The sequence below is a fragment of the Gavialis gangeticus genome, unplaced genomic scaffold, assembly GCF_001723915.1.
Source record: "Gavialis gangeticus isolate Ggan-Ray unplaced genomic scaffold, GavGan_comp1, whole genome shotgun sequence".
Classification (NCBI taxonomy): domain Eukaryota; kingdom Metazoa; phylum Chordata; order Crocodylia; family Gavialidae; genus Gavialis; species Gavialis gangeticus.
The window spans coordinates 98504981-98526343 of record NW_017729024.1 but is presented as its reverse complement, the minus strand read 5'-3'; the positions used below and the strand labels follow the sequence as shown (position 1 = coordinate 98526343).

The 21363-nt window shown below is 44.5% G+C and overlaps 1 protein-coding gene across 2 annotated transcripts in view; it reads left to right on the top strand.

The window, feature by feature from the left end:
* Window positions 1-21363, top strand: part of PCSK5 (proprotein convertase subtilisin/kexin type 5) — a 461635-nt gene that overhangs the window by 67304 nt on the left and 372968 nt on the right. For both annotated transcript variants that reach the window (XM_019517436.1, XM_019517437.1), the window contains exon 3: window positions 3967-4080. In XM_019517436.1, coding sequence (XP_019372981.1) covers window positions 3967-4080 — 114 coding nt within the window. The remainder of the gene's footprint in view (window positions 1-3966; window positions 4081-21363) is intronic.

Sequence of the window (21363 nt, the reverse complement as noted above, 5' to 3'; positions counted from 1 at the left end):
ATTTTAAGCATCTAACCCAGGGGTGGGCAAAGACTGGCCCCCGGGCCAGATTGGGGCTGTGGTGGACTCCATTTCCCAGCAGCCTCTGCTCATGATGCTGCAGCTGGTCCCCACTGAAACCCCAGTAGCAGCAATGATGTGAAAGTATGGGTCCAGGCTTTCCATGGAGATCAGCTCCAGCAGCACTGGCAGGGCATGCAGCTGGGTGGCGAGCTGCTCCGAGGCTGGGATCTTGCAGCAGTTACCACCTGGTCTGGAGCCAGAACAGGGCTGTGAACCACTGCCCGAATGCCTCGGGCAAGGGCAAAGGTGTGCACACAACTCTGGACCACACTGTCACCACTGCAAGATCCCAGCCCCAGCCTCGGAGCAGCTCTCCACCCAGCCATGTTGTCTGCCAGCACTGTTGGGCCCAGTCTCCATGGAAACCCCATCCCCACACTGTCATGGTGCTGCTGCTGTTGGGGTCTCCATGGAAACCAGCCACGGTGATGGGGGCAAGGGCTACTGGGAAATGAAGTCCAGCTGCTGGCTGGTTCCACCATTTTGCTCGCCCTGATCTAACCCAGCTTAGAGCTCTCTTTGTTTGATATGGCCCTTACAACAGTAATGTCAGCTGTCACTGTTTTACATTGGGTCTTCCAATGTTGAGGGGGCTGAACCAGCTGTAGTGGTGATGGAAATTTCCTTTGTGCAGACTTAGCTTCTGTTCCGTCTCGCTCGTTGTTTTCACTTTGTGAAATTCTTTTGGCACCAGTACTGGAGTCATGCTCCCAAATTACTTTGTGGACTGCGGTTTGTAACTCCTCACCATGTCACTGCAGCTTAGTGCCTTTTGCTGTGAACAGCTGAGTGCCAATGTTTTTGCAGTGCAGAAAGCAGAGACCCCCCTGTTCTACTGAAAATGATTAATAGTAAGCAATCATAGCCAAATCTACAAGGATTTGGAGGTTGTATTTGTATAAGTCCTGAAAAGCATGGTTAGGTCTCCAGAAATATCTCTTCCTTCTGATCTCAGCATGCTAAGGGACAATTTAAACAGGTTCATACAAGAGTACCTAGTTTGACCAGTTAGTCAGAGATGGAGGGCAGATAAGGGGCTGCATGGGTTGCCTTACAGGTGTATTGAGGGGCTGGGCTGCAAACCTGGGAGTAAAGGTAGGAAACAAATAGGTCTCCATTAAGGAGGTCTGAGTGAGAGACCTCCTCTCTCTAGCCTGCAGCATGGAGGAAACATTCACTGTAAGTCTGGGGAGTACCAACTTTTTTGACAGAGAAAAGCCCAAATTGTTTAGCCTCAATGGCTGCGTCCAGATAAGCATGGCCATGCAGTGTGTGGTGCTGTAGACATGTCTGCAGCACCACATACGATGCATTCAGCTGTTCTCTGCTCCACAAGGCAGTAATGCAGGGGGGTTTTGACCAGGGTAAAAATAAAAACCCTTGCAAAAAAAAAGAAAAAGCGCAGTACATGCCACCCAAAACCAAACCCTGGCTGGCTGGAGCCATGCTCTGGCTGCCAGCAGGCTCCGAGCAGCAGGATCACCACTGCTGCAGCCCCAGGAGGCCTCCAGGACCCCAAGTAAGGATGTTGGGGTACTGGGGTCAGTGCTGGCCCCAGTCTCCACTACCCCACCCAGGTTAACAGGCTGTGTACCAGAGGGCACATGGCACAGGCATTCCCTGGGGCAAGTAGCCCCAACACAAGGTGTGCCACCGCTTCTTGTCCCCAGGGAAACAATCATCCATGGCCAATCAGTCTATCCTGTCCCTGTGTTTTGTACTTACTAAGGTCTTTGGCTCTCTTTGTTGGCATCTGGCCAGCTACATACACTCTATTCATCTTGCATGCTCCAAGACTTTGCTATGTCAGAGGTGCCTAATGATTAGCTCTCCTCCCTCTATGAATGAAACTCTGGAATGTGTAAGATCTGAAGGCAGCAGCCAACCCTGTAAATATTCCCAGGCTTGCTGAAAGGAAGCTGCAAGGTGGATTTAAGGCCAGCAGGAAGCCCATTGGAAAACAGAAAGAGGACATGCTCAACTTCTCAATCACTTCGCAACAATACGGAAAATGAAATAGATCTTGTAGGCCTTGATATCTCTTGACATCATAGGTTTCTAGCACAGGAGCTACGGCCCTTGGGGTTTCTCTGACCATTACTGAACTTAAGGCAATGCTCAAGGGAGGTAGGTTCCTTGGCACGGTGGGAGGGAACAATGACATTACTCTGGTCCCATTCCTGCACTGTCTCCTGCCAATCTATAGAAATGGTATCTTGTAAAACACATCACAGATATTCCAGAGTGTGTCTCTCTTTTCATCCTGATGAGAATCTAGGTTTTATGTCTCTCTGTTTTCAGAAGCATGGGGCACTCAGTTCTCAGTCAAGCATAACTCATGTTACAATCAGTTGGAATTTTGCCTGGGTCAGCATTTCAGGATTTGAAGTAGAAGTAAGAATGCACAGGTGGAGATATTCTGCTGCAAGCAGAAGCCATTAATATTTTTTCTAGCAAGTGTCTCTTTGATGGTACCAGAAAATAAAGATGTGCTCTGAAAGTGGAGTATATCCATGTCTCTACGTGTATATGTGCATACACCTGCATATGCACAGTATGCAAGGTGTAGAGCATGCGGCAAGCAGGCAATAGCTGCCTTTCTTGGGAAGATGTGAATTGAATGTTTACAGTTTTACAGAATACAAGCAATTCAACAGCAACAGGAACTGTCAGTGAGCCAAAAGCATGCAAGTTTTACTGGGTTTCACTCAGAATAGCTTAATGTTCACAGTCACCCCAGATTCCTATCTGCTATACCAGGGGTCATCAACCAGGGGTACACGTACCCCTGGGGGTACTTGGACTGGTCCTAGAGGATGTGTGGGTGGGCAGGGACAGAGTGCTACTGCCTCCCAGAAGCAGGGCCAGGGTGGGGCGAGGGCAGCAGCACCCCTCTGCAGGTCAGGGAAGCTCACACACGGCAGCCACCACTGCCACACACCAGCCTGGTGAGCTTCCCCGCTCCACAGAAGAGCGCTGTTGTCCTCACCCCAGCCCGCTGAGCTTTCCCACCCCACCATGGCCCTGCTCCTGGGAGGTAGCGGTGCTCCATCCCTGCCTGCCTGTGTGCCTTCCCCCACATCCCCCTGCTTGGCATCCAGCTGCTGGGGGTACTTAGACTAAAAAAGTTTGAAAATCCCTGTGCTATACTGTGGGTGTCAGTTTTTATGGTGCTCCTTCTGAATGTGTTCACAATAGTTCAGGAAGTGTTTGACAGATAGAAAACAAACTTTGAAGCCTAGTTTTGACCTTAATCTTCTAATTTGTTTGTATTGTGAGTTTCTTCTTGTAATGTAACTAGTTGCTCAGTATCGTGCTCATGCAAGCACTTTGATTTTAAATAAAGAAGAGCTCCTGAAAACTTAAGGGAATGAGTCTTTATGAATAACACCACTCTGCAATGAGCTACAATTTTGTTTTGGTCTTTTCATGCCACATGGTAAGGTTGACTGAGGTACTGGATAAACATATTACAGAAATATCTGTTGGCAAAAAATGACTTAAAGCAGAATTACAAAAGATAAGCCTTTGGAAATCCTGTTAATTTCTGTTATGACTGAACATTAAGCTTTGTGTGTGTAGCCAGATTTATAAATGCAAAATGAGGGGAATGTGTTAATTAATGATGATAAGTGATGTTTTTGTTCAAAAAGATATCCAAAATTAATTCCTATAAACAAGGGATTTATAGACTTGTGCATGGAGGTCTATAGTACTAACTAAATTGGTTCTATTCATTTATTAGGAAAATGCCAAGGTGAGCTGTGCATTCCCACTACCAAAATTAACTCTAATGTGATGTGTCTTAGACTTCAGTAATAGGAAACTTCCCCAAGATTTCATACATTTCTTGATAATCTCCATAGAACCCTAACACTTACCAAATGTTTTCCTTGTTTGCAGGTGGAATGGATACAACAGCAGGTGGTTAAAAGAAGGATAAAGAGGGATTATAAAGCTGGTAGTACTCAAACCATTCTTTTCAATGATCCCAAGTGGCCAAGCATGTGGTACATGGTGAGTACATAAAGCGCCATTGGTTTTCATTCATGCTAATCATTGCTCTAAATCGTGATCATTTGGAGGGGGGCAAAATAGTATGTTTAGAAAAAAAGTACACTATCTACTCTGCTTAATGTAAATTAGAGAAGGCTTGTAAATTTACAAACAAAATGAATGCTTCCCATTTCACAGCTCTGTGGGAGCTTTTATTACATGATAAAAATTCAACAGTGGGAAAGGAAATGGGCATATCTGCAATCGATCACAAGAAGGGAAAAACTTATTTCTTGCACTGTCCCACTTTATCCCTGTAACAAGTGGATATCCCAGGACTGGTCAAACTGTTTGCTTCCAGGCAAACCACCTGCCTGGCTTTCCTGCCAGACCTTGATGATAACAATTACAATGTTACTCAGGCTGGAGGCTGCCTATTTACTTGCCTGATGCTAAAGGTGTTACCCGTGACTTCTATGTCCCCTTATCATGTCCCATGCCTCACAGGGACCTAAGCATTGGAGTCTCACCAGGACTCTCACTCCCCAGCGGAACTCATGGTCCAGCTCCCTCACCTTGGGTTCTTTCTTTAGATGCACACACACTGGGCCTCAAAGCCTCACACGCTCTGGACCTCCAAGCCTGCACTTGGCTCCACAGGGGCTCCAAGCCCTGTCCCCTTCCCTCCCTGAGCTATCTCCTTATCCCTGGCTCCAGGAGCTTCCTTAATAGCTCCCCAAGGCTCTAGGGGATGTTCCAGGTCCCTCCACCAACCTGGGCCTTGCCTCAGGACTCCTGTGAAGCTAGGCTCACCCTACCTGATCTCAACCTAACAGGGATGTGGGGCTCGGGTCAGAAGGTACCTCATACTTGCCTTTCACCAGGGAGGTAACTGGCCTGGCATTTCTGGGGGATTGTCCCACCACAGACAGTCCCAGCAGGCCATACATCCCTGGCAGGGTGCAGTTTTCAGTCATACCTAGGACCATGGGCCTCCTCCTTCCCCATAGCCCCAGCTCTTGCCTCCTAGGGTGTTCTGTGATCAGTAGCTCAGCCAGGTGTTGTTCCTTCAGCTGCTGGTAGCAAACTACTGCTGCTTTGCTGTTCAGGACCCTTCACTTGTAGGGAACAGCTGGGTCCCATTCCCCAATCAGGCAGTGGTGCCTAATTGGGATTTCAGGCAGCTGCAGGCTGCCTTGCTGCTGCTGCTCAGCTGCTTGAAAGTAACAGAGCCTCTGTTACCATCCCCTTTGTGGTAAATTGAGGGCCTTGTTACATGTTGCACTTCGAGCTGCTCAAATGTTGATCTGTGTTAGTGCTAGCTTAAGTTTCAAGCAGTCACATGTTAAAACTAAAAACCTTCTTTGACTATCCTCGACCTACACAGCTGTGACTGGCATGGGCTGGCAAGCAGAGGAGAGACTAGGAGCTACAGGTATAAGTTGCCACTAGAGGGCTGGCAAGCCAGGATAAGCTTTATCCCTGCTTGAAGCCATGGTGGGTTGGAGAGATGGGTTGCAGGGGAGGATTGGTGGTGCAGGAACATGAAGCTGGGAAGCAAAGAGTTAATGGGAAAGTGGTAGGTAATGAAATGCAAGGTGGAGAGGCAGTGAGGATGGGAGAAGGGTGGTGAAATGAAGCCAGTCAGCCACTTAAGGATAAAATAATAAATAAAAAAGAAAGGAAGACAAAAAGATGAAGAAAATTAAAGAAGGTCTCATGTTTTAAGAAATTGGAATTGGGATTGGGGGTTGCTGGTCATGTTTCCAGGGATGTCTGGGAGGTGGGAGCAGTGAGAGAAGGTGCTATTGGGGGAGCTACTGCCCCTGCCCTGAGAAGGAAGCCCTAGATCACAGGGACCCAGTCTGGCCCTCTAACTTATTTCCCCCTACCCTATCCCTAGCCTCCCCTGCTGGACCAGCCTGTGCCCTAAAAGCTGACCAGCCAGCCTCTGCACAATGGAAGACATTCAATTAGAGTTCAAGTAGATTTCAGGGGATGGAAGGTTTGTCCACACAGAACAGGAGGTTGGGGTAGGGAACACTGCATCATGGGGTGCTGGAGGACTGAAACTTGGGTGGCTTTTCTTGAGGGAGTGGCCTCACATTAATGTAACACAAGCTGATTAACATGGATAAGAGAGAAACCTGTCCTGGAGTGGCATAATTTTAAGCTACCTACCAGGTGCTTAAAACTAGTGTCATATGCTAATGTGTGGACAGTCCAGGGGTTAAGAGCTCCAAGAGCTGCTGAAAATTAACATGTAACAGGACCTTACTTGTATCCTGAAGAAAGAGTAAAGAGCTCAGAACAATACCTATGTGACAGATGTAGGCACACAGTGCTATAATGAATAACTCCATTGGACTAAACAGACTGATGTTCATGTTGCTGCAAGCCTGACACGTGCATATTTTGCAAGCAAACAATTTTTTTTAATTGTGATAGTCAGAGCTGGACCTAGGATGGAACATCTTGTCTATCCAGACAGGGTTTCAAAGTATGTTCTGAATTTGCATAGCAAGACCTAATTAAACTATTTTAGTTTTGGGGTATAAAACTTGGTAACAAGGGAGAGACAAATCAGGCAAATGACTCAAGTTTAGTAATAGGAATTTCATGTTTATTTCTTTGTGTACTGTGTTGAAAACCTTGTCATGACATCATCCCTCCATGTCTTCAAAGATTTGTTTATTAGGTCATACATGACTGCTAAAAAGCATGAAAGAGCTTTCTTAATGTAGGGCCAAATCCTACCCTGGTCCCACTGTGCTTAGGAACAAAGGCACTTTCCTGCCCCCACTGGCAAAATCTTTCTAGCCAGGATAGGACATTCATAATCTCTATCCTTGGAGGCTTTCAAGACCCGGCTAGACAAAGCTTTGGCTGGGATGATTTAGTTGGGGGTGGTCCTGCTTTGAGCAGTGGGGTGGACTAGATGAGTTCCTGAGGTCCCTTCCAACCCTAATTTTCTATGATTCTATGATTATGATAAGTGAGGATGGGAAAGGAAAACGGCAGTTAAGGAAACATGTTTTATGGCCCACACTGCTGGAGATGAATACCAGGGACTTTGAATTAACATAAATGTGAGCAAATTGACCATTCCCTCAGTTATGATACCAGCTGATTTCATGTTTATGCACTGTCCACCATTATTTCACTTGATACCCTTCAGTGGAATAATTGCTAGGAATCCTGATTCCTGTTGTTCCATGTGTACTGGCTCACACCTTCCTGCTCTAGGTATGATACTACCTGGGCTGTTCTAGCCTTTCCTTCTCCTCAGGTGTTCCTGCTCATCTTGCCAGCTATGCCTTGTTCTTATTCAGTGTGTGGGTCTCTGAAAAAAAGGAGAGTCTGGTCAATGGGACATGTGGTTTTACTGGACTTCTTGGTTTGGACCTTCTGCCTGGTGTCCCTTTATTTTTGTTGTCTACCTCTGTTGGACTGTTCCCCATCTAGTAAGTCTTCTGGTCTCCACCCCACCCCTCCGGTCAGTCCCCTCCAATTCATGCTTATTAATCCTTCTGGAGAAGCCTAGAGCCAAGCTTCTGGCTTATTAGGCTTCACTCAGTTTTTCTTCACCTTTACTCATTGTTGTTTCCCCTGGGTCTCTCCTCCTCTTTCTCCTCCTTCAGCAGGAGCTCTGTCCTTCTCCCTGGTCAGGGCCTTTCTGCCTGCCCACTGCTGGGGACCTTCCCTTGTATTTCTCTAAGGGGCATGGCCTCCAGCCTGTCTGGCTCCCCTTAAAGGGCTCTGCCTTTGCTCCCCTATAATGGGGATTAAAGGATCCATTATGCACATTACAGGTCCCCTCTCCCTATCTCAGAAAGCAGGGAAAAAAGCACATTGTTGTAAGTGCTATTACAGAAGAGTTTGATTTTTGAATAGACACTCTGTTTATGGGTGCTATGTAGACCTTTCTACCCCAAACCAGATACTTAGAATATGAGCAAAATTTTTCAAAATCTGCTGTATACAGACTATGTTTTACCTCTCCTTTCAAGAAGTATTTGTATTTCAAGCTCTTTATTTTGCATATTACCTTTTACCTTGATTCTTTTTTGCCAGCCATCATTTTACATTAGAACATCAAACAACTGCACTCCAGTAAACCACGTTACCACTGTAGCACATTTTCTTTTCTTTTTTTAAGGTTCTGTAGAGACTTTTTGCTGCTTTTTGATCAGGAAGTATCTCAGTAATTGTAAGAGCTAGAAAAAATACCCTTCTGTATTCCCTTATATGCTAATACCCACTGATTAAGACCTCCAGAGGTCATCTAGTGCAACCCCCTGCCCGAGGAAGGATCATTCCTATCCAAACTATCTTTTATAAATCCATAACCTAATCTTCACATAAAACTACCCTCAAACCTGACCCAACACAAGACATAACACCCTAGCCTGCTATAGGTAAAGCAGGAGAACCATAGCAGCCAACCTCCTGCTTCTGTAAAAGGTTGTAAATATATGCTGAAGAGATCTCAGGTAGAGGGATGCGCCCCCCCGCAACAGTGGAAGGAGAAACCTCCCACAGTCCATACCAATCTGACCATGTGGTAAAATTCCTTCCTGACCTCATATATGTGAATCAGTTTGACCCTCAATGGAGGAGCATGACCCTTTAGCCAGGAACCTCTGGCTTAAAGTCCTAGCAGGACCACTGGCACACCCCAGTCAAAGTCCCCAGCCTTGGATGCAGTCAACATTCAATGCCTCTGAGGAAGGCTTAAAAACACCCTGCCGAATGTAGCAGAAAGTGAGGAGGGGGAACCAGCAAAGCTTAGAAGCATGGGAAATAGCCATAGTAGAATGTAGTCATAGCTACACCTATATCATCCCCAATCAGTGGCTGTCTAACCTCTTCTTGAACACCTGCAGTCATGGTGAGTCCACAACTTCCAGTGCTTGTCCAGCTCCCCTATCCAGTCCACAACTTCCAGGAAGAAGTTTTTCCTGATGTCCAATCTAAACCTGCTTTGCTGCAACTTCAGGCCATTGGTTCTGTCCTACTCTCTGTGCCTGGAGACAAAATATATTCTCCTTCTTATCTCTCTCAAGTCCTTCTAGGCTAAGTACAGACAGTCAAAAAGCCCAAGACTGAACTGATTCAATCTTCACAGGTTAGTTTAAGCCATGTAGATTGGACCAATAAGCAAGGGAATAGACATTCACTTCTGATTCTGGAAATGCAGCCACCAGTTTAAACCAGTTTCAGGCACTTTGAAATCGGTTTATGTGCACTGAACTTCTGTTGTGTTACTGATTTGAACTGGGTTCCAATCACTTATACTGATTTATGTGTAATTTCTGTCCCTAGTCCTACAGGCAAAAGGGAGATGCTCCATAGGTGTGCGCATCACTGGTTATTAGGGCTGTGTGAGGCTGTGGACTGTGCTTTGGATCCGGAGAAGCTTCGGATGCTTCAGCATCTGAAGCAGCGTGTCTGGATTGAAGTGCTGGCTTTGTTAGGCTTTCCGAAGTGGTTCAGAGCTTCCGAAGCGCTTTGGAAAAGCTTCGGAGCCGCTTCAGAGATCCGGCCACAGGGTATAATGGGGAAACAATGAAATAGCTATAACTTTGTTATTTTTTGTTTGATTTGGATAAACTTTTTAGGTTTTGCAGCCTCTGCTGAGAAAATGGAGCCTGCCATGTTTCAAGACTATCAGTGCAGGGGTTTGGGGGGAACTGCATCTCAAGCTGCAGACAAGCAAAATTTGGGACATAGATGGCCCTGTGTGTGTTATGGCACAGCAGGCTGAAAACTGCAGGGGTGGTGGCCCCTGCTCAGGCCATGAAGCCTGCCAGCTGTTGAGGAGATAGGTGCAGTTTTCAGCTCAATGCGCCTTAACACACACAGGGTCGTCTATGTCACGAGTTTTGCCTGTCAGCAGCTTCAGGTGCAGTTCCCCACAAACCCCTGCACCTTTCAACTTGAAACTTGGCAGGCTTTGTGGCCTCACCAGGGGCTATGACCTCTGCAGTTTTCACCCCACTGTGGCTTAACACGTACACGTGACATGAGTTTTGCTTTCAGGAATTTGGGGTGCAGTTCCCCCTGAACCTCTGCACCAATCTTCTTGAAACTTGGCAGGCTATATGGCCTCACCAGGGGCCACCACCCCTGCAGTTTTCACCCCCCCTGTGTTGTAACACATACATGTGACATGAGTTTTGCTTTCAGAAATATAGAGTGCAGTTCCCCCTAACGCCTGCACCTATCTTCATGAAACTTGGACAGCTCCATGCTCTCATCAGAGAGCATGGAGCTTGAAAGTTTCATTAAAATCAGACAAAAAAACAACAAAGTTATAGATATTTAATTGATTCCCCATTATACTCTATGGCTGGATCTCCAAGGCCGGATCGAAGCAGGAACCCTGTCCGGAGCTCCGGATTGGATCCGTGGCATCCAAAGTGGCCAGATTCGAAGTCAGATCGAATAGCTGCTGACTGGCACAGGCCTACTGGTTATGTTTTTACTCTGCATGATTCTGTAGCAATACAAATGAGCTAAATTGCTGGAAATTTAATCTTGAGTGCAATAGTGTTACAGTTGCAGTGGTTTTACTAAATTTATAATGCTACAGGAAAACTTGAATTAACAGTTATATCATACATCTACCAATCAATCACATGATTTTTTAACCATCCAAGCATTGGTTCCAGTTAGCCCAGTTGTTTGGTGTTCTACTATATTAGAACATTCAAAGTTTCAGAATGCTCCTATCTTCCAGTACAGATAAGTGTATATATTTATGGGTACATCACCAGTTGGCATGGACAGTGGCTTTGGTATGGCCCGTCTTCTAGCTTTGCTGGGCTTTCATCTGCTGAAAGACATATCACTGGCCTGCTGAAATATACCTTGTTCTTCTTCTCGTGTCGCTATACCACATTTGACAATTTTGTTATACATGCTTGTGCCCGCTTATTGTTCTTTACAAGATCTTTCATCTCGCCTTGTTGTACTTGTCTTATGTAAGTCTCTGTTTACTGAATTTCCAGCATAACTTTAAAATAATCTCAATAAGTTTGTCAAACAGTTGTTACAATATGTAGAAATACTGTTTTCACTGTCACCGAAAATTACTTGCTTTCATGTGAAATCACCCTTTTTTGGCTTATATTTGTCTTTGCTTGTCTGCCCTGTTGCTAATCTTTACTGTAAATAGTATCTGTCTCAGCTTTGCTTTTCTAAGTGGTTTGGCTCCTGCCCTCATGAGATCACATCTCTTCCTGTATGATATTACAGCTTTTGATATCAGCTGAGGTTCTTGAGCTGTCAGCTTTCAGATCAGTAAAGCCATGCTTCTATCAATACAACATGGCTTCATCACTTTGGAACTTATTTCTCTGTTCCATCCTACAGAATCTGAATGAATGGGTATGCTGCAAGGCCTCTCTGTTCTTCTAGGCTTTTGCTAAAGGAATAAATTAAAGCATGTAGAATTGGTTTCAAAGGAGTGATATTTGTTACTTATGATAGGCCATTTGGATTTTTTTTTATGTACACTTATAACATTCCCTGGGTGCAGTATTTCTAAAATACTGTACTGCACTGAAAATACACGACAAAGGCTCTAAGTACTGGGAATTATAGATGTTTTGGTATAGGCCATCACAGAGCCTGAAAAGTTTGAAGTTGGTTTGCAGGAAAACTTTCCTCCTTTATCATGAATAATTTTTTGTTTAACTTAACTTCTCTTCTATTCGTGGATTTTCCCTTCCAAAGCTTCGCGTTGTGACAAATCACTTTGTGCCCTGCCTAGTGCAGGGGGACTGGACCTGATTATCTACAAGGTCCCTTCCAGCCCCTAATAATCTACAAATCTATGAAAAAACATTGAATAACCCAAATGTTGTGCTGGCTGTGATATGCGCTGGCCTCAGTTAACAGTTTCCTGGCATTAGGAAGGACTGTTGTAAATCACATACATTGCTCAATGATTGATTTGTACTTGCTGATGAAAGTATTTTATTGTTGTCTTGTCCACAAAACCAGGCATTTTTGACATTTGCAGAATTTTGGCTTTCCAGTTTTTCTCTGAAAAAATAAATCAACATGACTTCATTAAACATTTCAGTTTAAATTGACTTGTTTTTTTTCCCTTGTGGACAAGGATGCAGTTGAAGTTTGTCTGACCAATTCTAGTTACCACCTGTAAATCAAAATGTTCAACCCTTGAGACAATAGTTTCGTCTAGGTAAGGTGAAAAAAGAGTGTACACACACACATATACATACACACACACTCACACATATATTTATATAATATATATATAAAATTCAGGTGCTGCACTGATGTAATGAAGTGCGTTTAATGTACACTTTTATCTCAACTAATATTTTTGGCCTCTCTCTGTGAATGCTATTTTATTTTGAGACACATGGTCATGACAAGACGTAAAAATGTTTTAGAGTATGTATCTGATCTATTTAATTTGTAAGTTTATTCTCACTATCCTACAACCACTGCCCACAGTGATATGCAGCTTCCAGTGAATGGTGGAAGTTTGTGATGTTATGGATCTAGAACAGGGGCGGGCAAAATGGCAGATCTGGACAGTGGTCGGACTCCATTTCCCAGCAGCCCCTACCAGTGTCACTGCAGCCAGTTTCCATGGAAATACCAGAAGCAGCAGAGCTATGACAGCACGGGGCCATGGCTTCCATCAAGACCAACTCCAGCAGCACTGACAGAGCGTGCGGCTTGGTGGGGAGTAGCTCTGGGGCTGAAATACTGCCAGACTTTTCCTGCCCCTGGTCTAACAGATTTGACACTGAAGTTTCTAAAGTTCTTGCTTAGTGTTCTTATCTAAAAACAATATGTTAGTAGGATATTGCTAGGCAGTAGATGTTATTCCCATAAAGATTCAGGTAAAGAGGGGTGAAGAATACAAGTTAATATGATCAAAGACAGAATTATAAAAGGGATGAGAAAATGGACTAAAATGGTTCCTGATAGCTAATATAATTTATTTGTGGCTTATGGTGTCATCAGGACTTTCTGATTAAATTAGCACTTTGGTGTAACAAAAATAAATTTATTTGCCTAGAACCATGATCCTAAACCTCCTGGACTCAAGGTACCCCTTCATTGGCTTGAGGCACTCCTTGTTAGAATTGAGGCACACCTCAAAAATGCCAGTTTCCACTTTTCACTAATTTTTTTACTACAAAAAATAGTAGAGCAATTCTTCTGTTCCAAAGACTCAAAAAGACAGCCACAGGTCAGAATGTTTCTAACACTGTAAATTCCTATTTGAAATCTCTGGGTTTATCATTTCAAGCATGTTTGCACACCTAAAAGGACTAATGTTGTGTGGCACCCTGTACCATCTTTGAAAGGATCTCAAGGCATCCCTGGCTGTTGCAGCATGCTAGTTGAGTCTCACTGGCCTAGAATATTGTTTAAGAGGAAAACGTTCTCTCATTTTGAGATGAGACATTTTGGCTGGCCACTTCCTGCAGCTGTGATGGCCATGGGGAGCTGTTGAATACTTTATTGAGAGAGGAATTAATTAAATAAGAGAGAAAGGCCGAATATTTCAAAAGGTCTCAAAATTACTTGAATAAATGATTTTATAACTGACTCAGCTGATTCCCATTTGTTAACTTCACTTACCTTTTCTAGTTGAGGCAAAAATATAAAGAAAGCCAACTCATGAGTAGTTAATGCTTTCAGTCACTGCTGCATCAAAAAGAGAGGATTTTAGGTTACTGGTTACACATTCGTTATGAAGGAACTAAAGTATGATCATGTGGTGGCTTGGATTTTGATTAATGTGCAACTTAGTTAGCAGTAGAGATTGGTACCTTTGGCCCTTGAATTTGTTTAATCTTCAACAGAGCTGTAAATTTCATTGAGAAATGTTGATACAAGGTTTTTTATCCATATACTTTGTCAAGCAATCACTCTGATTAATGTCATTCTCTCCCACACTTCCTTTTCTTTACAACCCCCACTTCTGTGACTTTAATGATCAGGAATGAAGACATGGAATACGTTATCTGAGTGACATCCATGCTTAGAAGTTATGAGGGGCATGACTTTGGATCATAACAAAACAGAGATGTGTGTCGCATGAGGTTTTCTCTAGAGACATATTTCAAACAAACATGTTATCTCTGTATTCTTCAATGTTGACTCTAAGGAAGTTCCTAGAAAGTAAAACGTAGAAATCTTGATAATTGCTTTCATTCAGGGCCTGAGGCTTTGAGTTATTCTGGCTGGGGCTGGAACATTGCTCCCTGCCCCCAGGGGGCTGCCTGCTGCTGGGGTGGGGACAATGTCCTCCTGCCCCAGCAGCAGACAGCTCCTAGCCCTGGCTCCCCAATTAGGGGCAGGGGACTTGGAAAGAGCGGCAGGGGAGGGGCAGGTCCCAACCCTCTGTTGCGATCTTTTAGTAGGGCAGCTAGCTGCCAGCTTGCTGCTAGCCACCCCACCAGCAGATTGGGGAGGGGGATGAGACCTACCCCACCTCTGCAGCTCTTTTCAAGCCCTGTGCCTTGATCACCCAATCAGGTAATGGAGCTGGGACATGCTCTGACTGGGACTCCGTGATTGTGGGGCGGAGGCCTGTTCCCCACCCAGCTCCATGATCATAGAGCTGAGTGAAGAATGGGGTCCCCAGCCTCTTCCCTACCCAGCTCTGCAATTACGGGTCCAAGCTGGGCAGGGAACAGGATCCCCAGACCCCACCAGCAGGGAGCTCCCAGTGCTGGCTCTGCAATCGCGGGGCCAGCACTGGGAGATCCTTATCTCCAATCCCAAGCCCCACAGTTGTGGAGCTTGATCTGAGAGATAAGGATCTCCCAGTGCTGGCTCCCTGGTTGTAGAGCGGGCACTAGGAGATAAGGATCTCTCACCCCCTCCCCCACACTCTCTGATCACGATGATGGAGTGGGGGCTGGGAGACAAGGATCTCCCAGTGCTGGGCCCATGGTTACAGAGCTAGCACTGGGAGATAAGCATCCCCCAGGACCAGCTCTGCAGTCATGGAGCTGGTGCTGGGAGATAAGGAACTCCCAGTTCCCTGCTCCCCAACTGTGATGGCAAAGTGGTCGTTGAGAGAGAAGGATCTCCCATCCCCTGCTCCCTGATTGCAATATTGGAGTTCAGGGCTTAGAGATCCCTGATGCCAGGGCAAGCGGACATAAATCCCAACTAGGCTCCGATGGCAGAGCCCACCCTGGACGCAGGCAGTTCCTGGGGGCACAGAACAATCTCCTGCTCCCTGGTGGCCAGCTGACCTGGAGCAGACTTGTTTGTGATCAGGTGTCTACATGAATGCTACTGCACAGTAAGTAATTGCAAGTAAATTTGCTACTTGCATTTGCAGGTAGCAAATTTAATCATGACTAGCAAGGTTTACTGCAAAGTAGGAATGTACACACGTAGATGTACATGCTTACTGGGCATGTCTACAAGTTCATTAATGTGCAGTAATTACTGCACATTTAATTTAGTACTTGCTTAATGAAGTGCTAACTAAATGCTGATGAATGCCTTTTTAGTGATGATACTGTACAGTAGCCTAATAATACTGCACAGTAGCGTATTAGCACTGTCCATGCTGTCACATATTACTGTTCAGTGTTATTAGGCTACTGCATATTCTCACTGCAAAGTAAACTGAGTTACTGTGCAGTAAAGCATCTCGTGGAGATGCACCCAGTAGTAATAAAAAGTGAAATGAAGGTGCTGGTAGTCTGAAGTCTCTTAACCCAGACCTGCTCTCAGCTTGCTCAGCTGGGCACCATATTCAGCAATTGAACATAAATAGGAGCTTTTAGCAGGAATGATAAAATAAAAAGCACCAAGATATGAGAAAAGATGTTAATGTACACTAGAAGCAAGGCACTGTTGGGAGAGACAATGGGTATTAAAGCACCTGAGAGCAAATGGTGCAATCAGAATGTTTTTTTGGAATTGACTGAAAGCTAAATGATTGCTCTACATTGGACTTCACCTCAGCAGGTGAGGAAGAAATGTTGATTCGGCAATTATATTTTATAGCCAATGAAGGTGTGGGACTCCAGAAGGAAAAAAGGAGAAAACTGGAACTGCACTAACTCATGGGGAAAAGATAGTATTCCTCTGAGAAACTGCAGCATAAAATCATGGAACTGCCTACTATATATATATATAAAACATAGCTTTTAAAAATACTTAAGGAAGAAGGTTGCCAATACAAAGCCATCTTAAAAGTGGGTGCATGGGGGTCATCTTGAAAATGTATGTACCAGTGAACATTTCTTAAGAACTGGGGGAAATAAGTTACAAAAACCATTAGAGCTATAAAACAATGCAGTAAGTGCAGAACAAAAGCATACCCGTTGGCTTCTCAAAAAGAGTATCGGGGTGATCAATAGCATGCCCAGGGGACTTGGAATACGGAGGTAGATGCCAGCCTTTGCCTGTCTAAAGCTTGGAAAGATTTCCCACTTTTCACTATTGATGCTGTAAAAAGCCCAGGCCCACCATTAAATCGCAGTCAAAACTTTGTACAAAGCAAACTTTTTAGAGAAGAAGTAAAGCTGCTTTCCCCCTGCCCTTCTCTCATTACATTTTCTTTCTTTTCCACTGTTGAACTTCTATTTTATTTTTCATATATTTTTCATTCATATTTTATTTTTATGAATCTCAGTCTTTTTCCATTTCCCTGCTCTCTCAAATCACAGTATGTTTATACCAAAATTATGCTATGCCTGGAGTCTTGTGATCAGACCTGAGGAAGAATTTGAAAGCTTGTATTTGAAAGCTTGACTACCTTTATCCCAGCTACATAGTTGCTCCAATAAAAGATATCCCCCCCTTAAGAAACCTTTACCTCTCAAAATTAGGTCTTTCCTTTGTTTGAGAGATTTTGTTTGATTTGTCTTCTCTCTCCCATTTTGCCTCTGCTCCTCCAGCATTATTCTTTCCAGACATGAGACATACGAGTGAATTTGGGGGATCTGCTAAATATGGATAAGTTGCCTGCAGAGTTGGCCTTAGGGGAGGCAACATGGGCAACCACCCAGGGTGCTGTGGTCAGGGAGCGTGTGCGCACGCACGCACACACACACACACACACACACACACACACGCACACACACACAGAGCCTGCGCTCCCTCTGCACCATCCTCTGTTCAATCCCCAGTCCAGGCAGGAAGAATGGTTCCCAACCCAGCCCAACACTTACCTTCAGCTGCTGTTCAGGAGGAGCCAGGCTGGACACATGCAGGTGGGTTGGTGCCTACTCCCATCTGCTTGCCTTGCTCCTCCACACCAGCAGTGGTACCTGCTTGCTTGCTTGGTGTTCCATGCCACTCTACCTTCTTGCTGGACTGTACTCTGCACCCTTGCCCACCTGCCTCTGCCTGCAGCAATGCTGCTGACTTGGGAAGGGGGGGTGCAAAATACAAGTTCGCTTATGGCAACATTTTCCCTAAGGCTGGCTCTGATTCCTGGCCTTTTGGGGGAACAAAAAAAGATGGCTTTATATAAAGCTAAATTGTACCTCTCTAAAATGCTAAATATTTTGGAAGAATTAATAAGGAAGAAAGAGCAACAAGGGTGATGTCATGGTGGGGTCTGCCATAGACTACCAGAGCAGGAGGAAGTAGTAGATGAGGCTTTCTTCAAGCAGCTAACAGAAGTTCCCCACTCACAGGCTCTGGTTTTCATGGGGACTTCAATCCCCCTGCGATCTGTTGGGAGGGCAATACAGCAGTGCACAGGCAATCCAGGAAGTTTTTGGAGAGTGTTGGGGACAACTTCGTGGTGCAAGTGCTGGAGAGGGCAGCTAGGGGCCATGTTCTTCTTGACCCGCTACTCATAAACAGGGAAGAATTTTTGGGGAATGTACTAATAAATGGCAGTTTGGGCAGGAGTGACCACAAGATGACTGAGTTCAGGATCCTGAGAAAAGGAAGGATGGAGAGCAGCAGAGTAAACACCCTGGATTTCAGAAAAGCAGACTTTGACTTGCTCAGGGAACTCATGGGCAGGATCCCCTAGGAAGCCAGTCTTATGGGGAGAGGAGTCCAGGAGAGCTGGCTGTACTTTAAAGAAGCCTTACTGAGAGAGCAGGAACAAACCATCCCAGTGCACAGGAAGACTAGCAAGTATGGGGGAAGACCAGCTTGGCTTAGCAGGGACCTCTTCAGTAAACTAAATCACAAAAAGAAAACTTATAAGAAGTGGAAACTTGAACAAATAACTAGGGAGGAGTATAAAATTATTGCTTGGGCATACAGGGATGAAGTCAGTAAGGCCAAAGCACAGTAGGAGTTGCAGCTAACAAGGGACATGAAGATTAACAAGAAGGGTTTCTACAAGTATGTCAGTAACAAGAGGAAGATCAGGGAAAGTGTTGGTTCCTTACAGAATGGGGGAGGCAACCTAGTGACAGAGGATGCTGAAGAGGCTGAAGTACTCAATGCACTTTTCACCTCAGTCTTCATAGGCAAGGTCATCTCCCAGACTACTGCACATGGCAGCCAATAGTGGCAAAAGAACAGGTTAGGGACTATTTAGAAAAGCTGTACATATACAAGTCCATAGGGCTGGGACATATACAAGTCTATGGGATGCACCCAAGGGTGCTGAGGAAGTAGGCTGATATGATTGTAGAGCTGCTGGCCAACATCTCTGAAAACTCATGGCAATTGGGAGAGGTCCAGGATGATTGGAAAAGGGCATATTTAAGAAAGGGAAAAGGAGGATCCCGGGAACTATAGACTGGTGAGCCTCACCTCAGTCCCTGGAAAAATCATGGAGCAGATCCTCAACAAATCCATTTCTAAGCACTTAATTAGACATAAAGTCCTGCTGTGGATGAATAACTGGTTAATAGCTGATTGGTTATAGGACAGGAAAAGAAAATGTAGAAGTTAAATGGCCTGTTATCAGCATCAAATAGATTAATAGAAGGATGTGCATATAGTAGGAGGTAGCAGTGCTGGAGCCAGTATTTGGTGTGTAGAGTTCTCAGATGAATGGAGGGAACATTGGATTGTTAATTTAGAGTAACCAAGAAAAAGGGAGGTTGATTAGGAATTCCAGAAAGGCCCAACAAAACTATATAACAGCTGTCCTACAGTGCAACAAATTCTTAGTTAGCGCTCAGGAACCAGATTACTTAATGCTTAATTGCTTAAGCGCAACAACATATTTCTTGACTTTACAAGTAGACTGTTTAGAGTAAGATTGCTCCAGTTTCTAGAAATATCTGGAAAATGCTGGACATGTTCAGAGTTTTCATTTGGGTACTGGCATTATCATTCAGCCTCTTGTATTAGTAACGTGATATTTACGGTGTGAAAGGTAATGCATCCTGGAATTTAAACTACTCCATACACATTGATGAGCTCTGCATTCATTACAGCTAGGTTGTTTGAAACACTTATACTGAAACCCAAGCCAAGTGAAACTCATCTGGTTTTAGATTTCTGTGAAAAGAGAAAATTACATGGGGACTGGATTGGAGAAACCAATGAGTTATGCTTTATGGACCAGGCTGGAGAAGCAGAGAAGTCACAATTGATAGAGGTTAGGGACAGTGGAGGAGATGATCAGTTCTAGACCAGGGGTGGCAAATTCCACCCTGCACTCGATCCAGACTGTGGGGCTTTCTCTGGGCCATATCTGGGTGTGCTGGGGAGAGCAGTAGAGGGGGGTTAACACTGATATTGCTTTGTCCCCTGCTGCCAACACTCTCTCTACCTCAGATTTTGGCAGTGGGCCCCACCCCTGGTCAGCTCATCCCCAGAGGCCAGATGACATGTCTCCATGGCTGAGATCTGGCCTGCAGGCCGCACATCAGACACAAAGACCTAGACCCCTGAAGCACTCTTTGTCAGGCTACGTAGGAGATGAGAATCCAGGAACAAGATTTCATAAGCTGGCTATTAGTCCACATTGTCCTGTTCATGTCCTCATGCTTATGAAGAAGCGCTAAGAAAAACAAAATAAATTAAAGCTGCTAGCATATGTATATGATAGCCTGTTAACACATGCTATTGTTTCTCCTTTACTAGATCCCTATTTTGCATACTTTCTATTGTCACACACACCCTTTTTACAGTCAAAACCAGGTTCTTTTTTATTGGGGTACATAACAATAATCTATTTTTCATGTATTTTTTTTGTCTTCATTTTTTTTTTTACCATTCCTTGGCTCTTTACTCGTGGAAGCATAACATGTGCTGTGTGTAGGATATGATAATACAAGCTAACTTTAGGAAACACTAGATCAAGCTGTCAGTTGATACTCAGTTGCTTATGCAGAGCAACAGCTAACATTTGGATTTAACATGTAGTTACTGACCACTAGAGCTTATTGAAGCAACTAATTTAGTGATCTTAGTGGTTTAGCATGAGTACCAAAAGACTAGAGACTGCTATTCTCTTTCAGGCTTGCAGTTATTATACCCTTATTTCCTTCAGTAGCTACGCTATTGTAGGTTTCATATCTGGAAGTGCCGAGATTGGCTCATATCTGGAAGTGCCCAGTGAATGCAAAGTAGATGTCAAACAGTATTCTGGCAATTATTTTCACTGAACCAAGAAGTGGTAATCTTAAAGTGATCTGTGTAGTAGCTATCCGGATAGATTTTCCTGCTTGTCAAAAATGAGATGGTTTCATCTCCACCGAAAACATATTTCTTTTTTTGTAATAAATCATAGTAATAACACACATTCCCCTGCCTACTGCTGTTGATCTTATTTTCAAAAACAGAGAATCCACATCTTTTTATTTTTTAAAACTTATGTTATATGTTTTTAAGACAGCTGACTCAAGTTGAGAATTCCAATTTCATCTCTATATATGTTGTATTTTTAAACTAAATTTTCTGTAGTAGTTTTGATAATTAGCAAATAAAAGCCAATTCCATCAAATATTTCTAGCAAGATGGAATAAATGTCTGTCTGTCTGTCTTTAATTTTAGTCCAGAAAAAAGTGCTAAGAATAAGCATTAAAGGGTGCATCCAGATGAGTGCACATGTATGTTTCTTTGGGGACAAATAGCAGTGGGACATAATTGTGCTGGTGCTACTTGTCCCCGGGGAATTCCCACGTATGCGTGCTCTGGCATGGGGCAAGTTGCACTTGGAGGGGTAAGGAAGGCTGTGGCCAGCACCTGAACTGGCCTCAGCAGCTTTACCTGGGAGGTCCTGGGTTCCTCCTGGGGCTCCAGGTGTGCAGAACCTGGCCAGCAGCTGGAATGTGGCTCCAGCTGGCTAGACTTTGGTTTTGGGTTGTGCATGCTGCTGCCATGTATGCCACCCTGCATTTATTTGGTGCA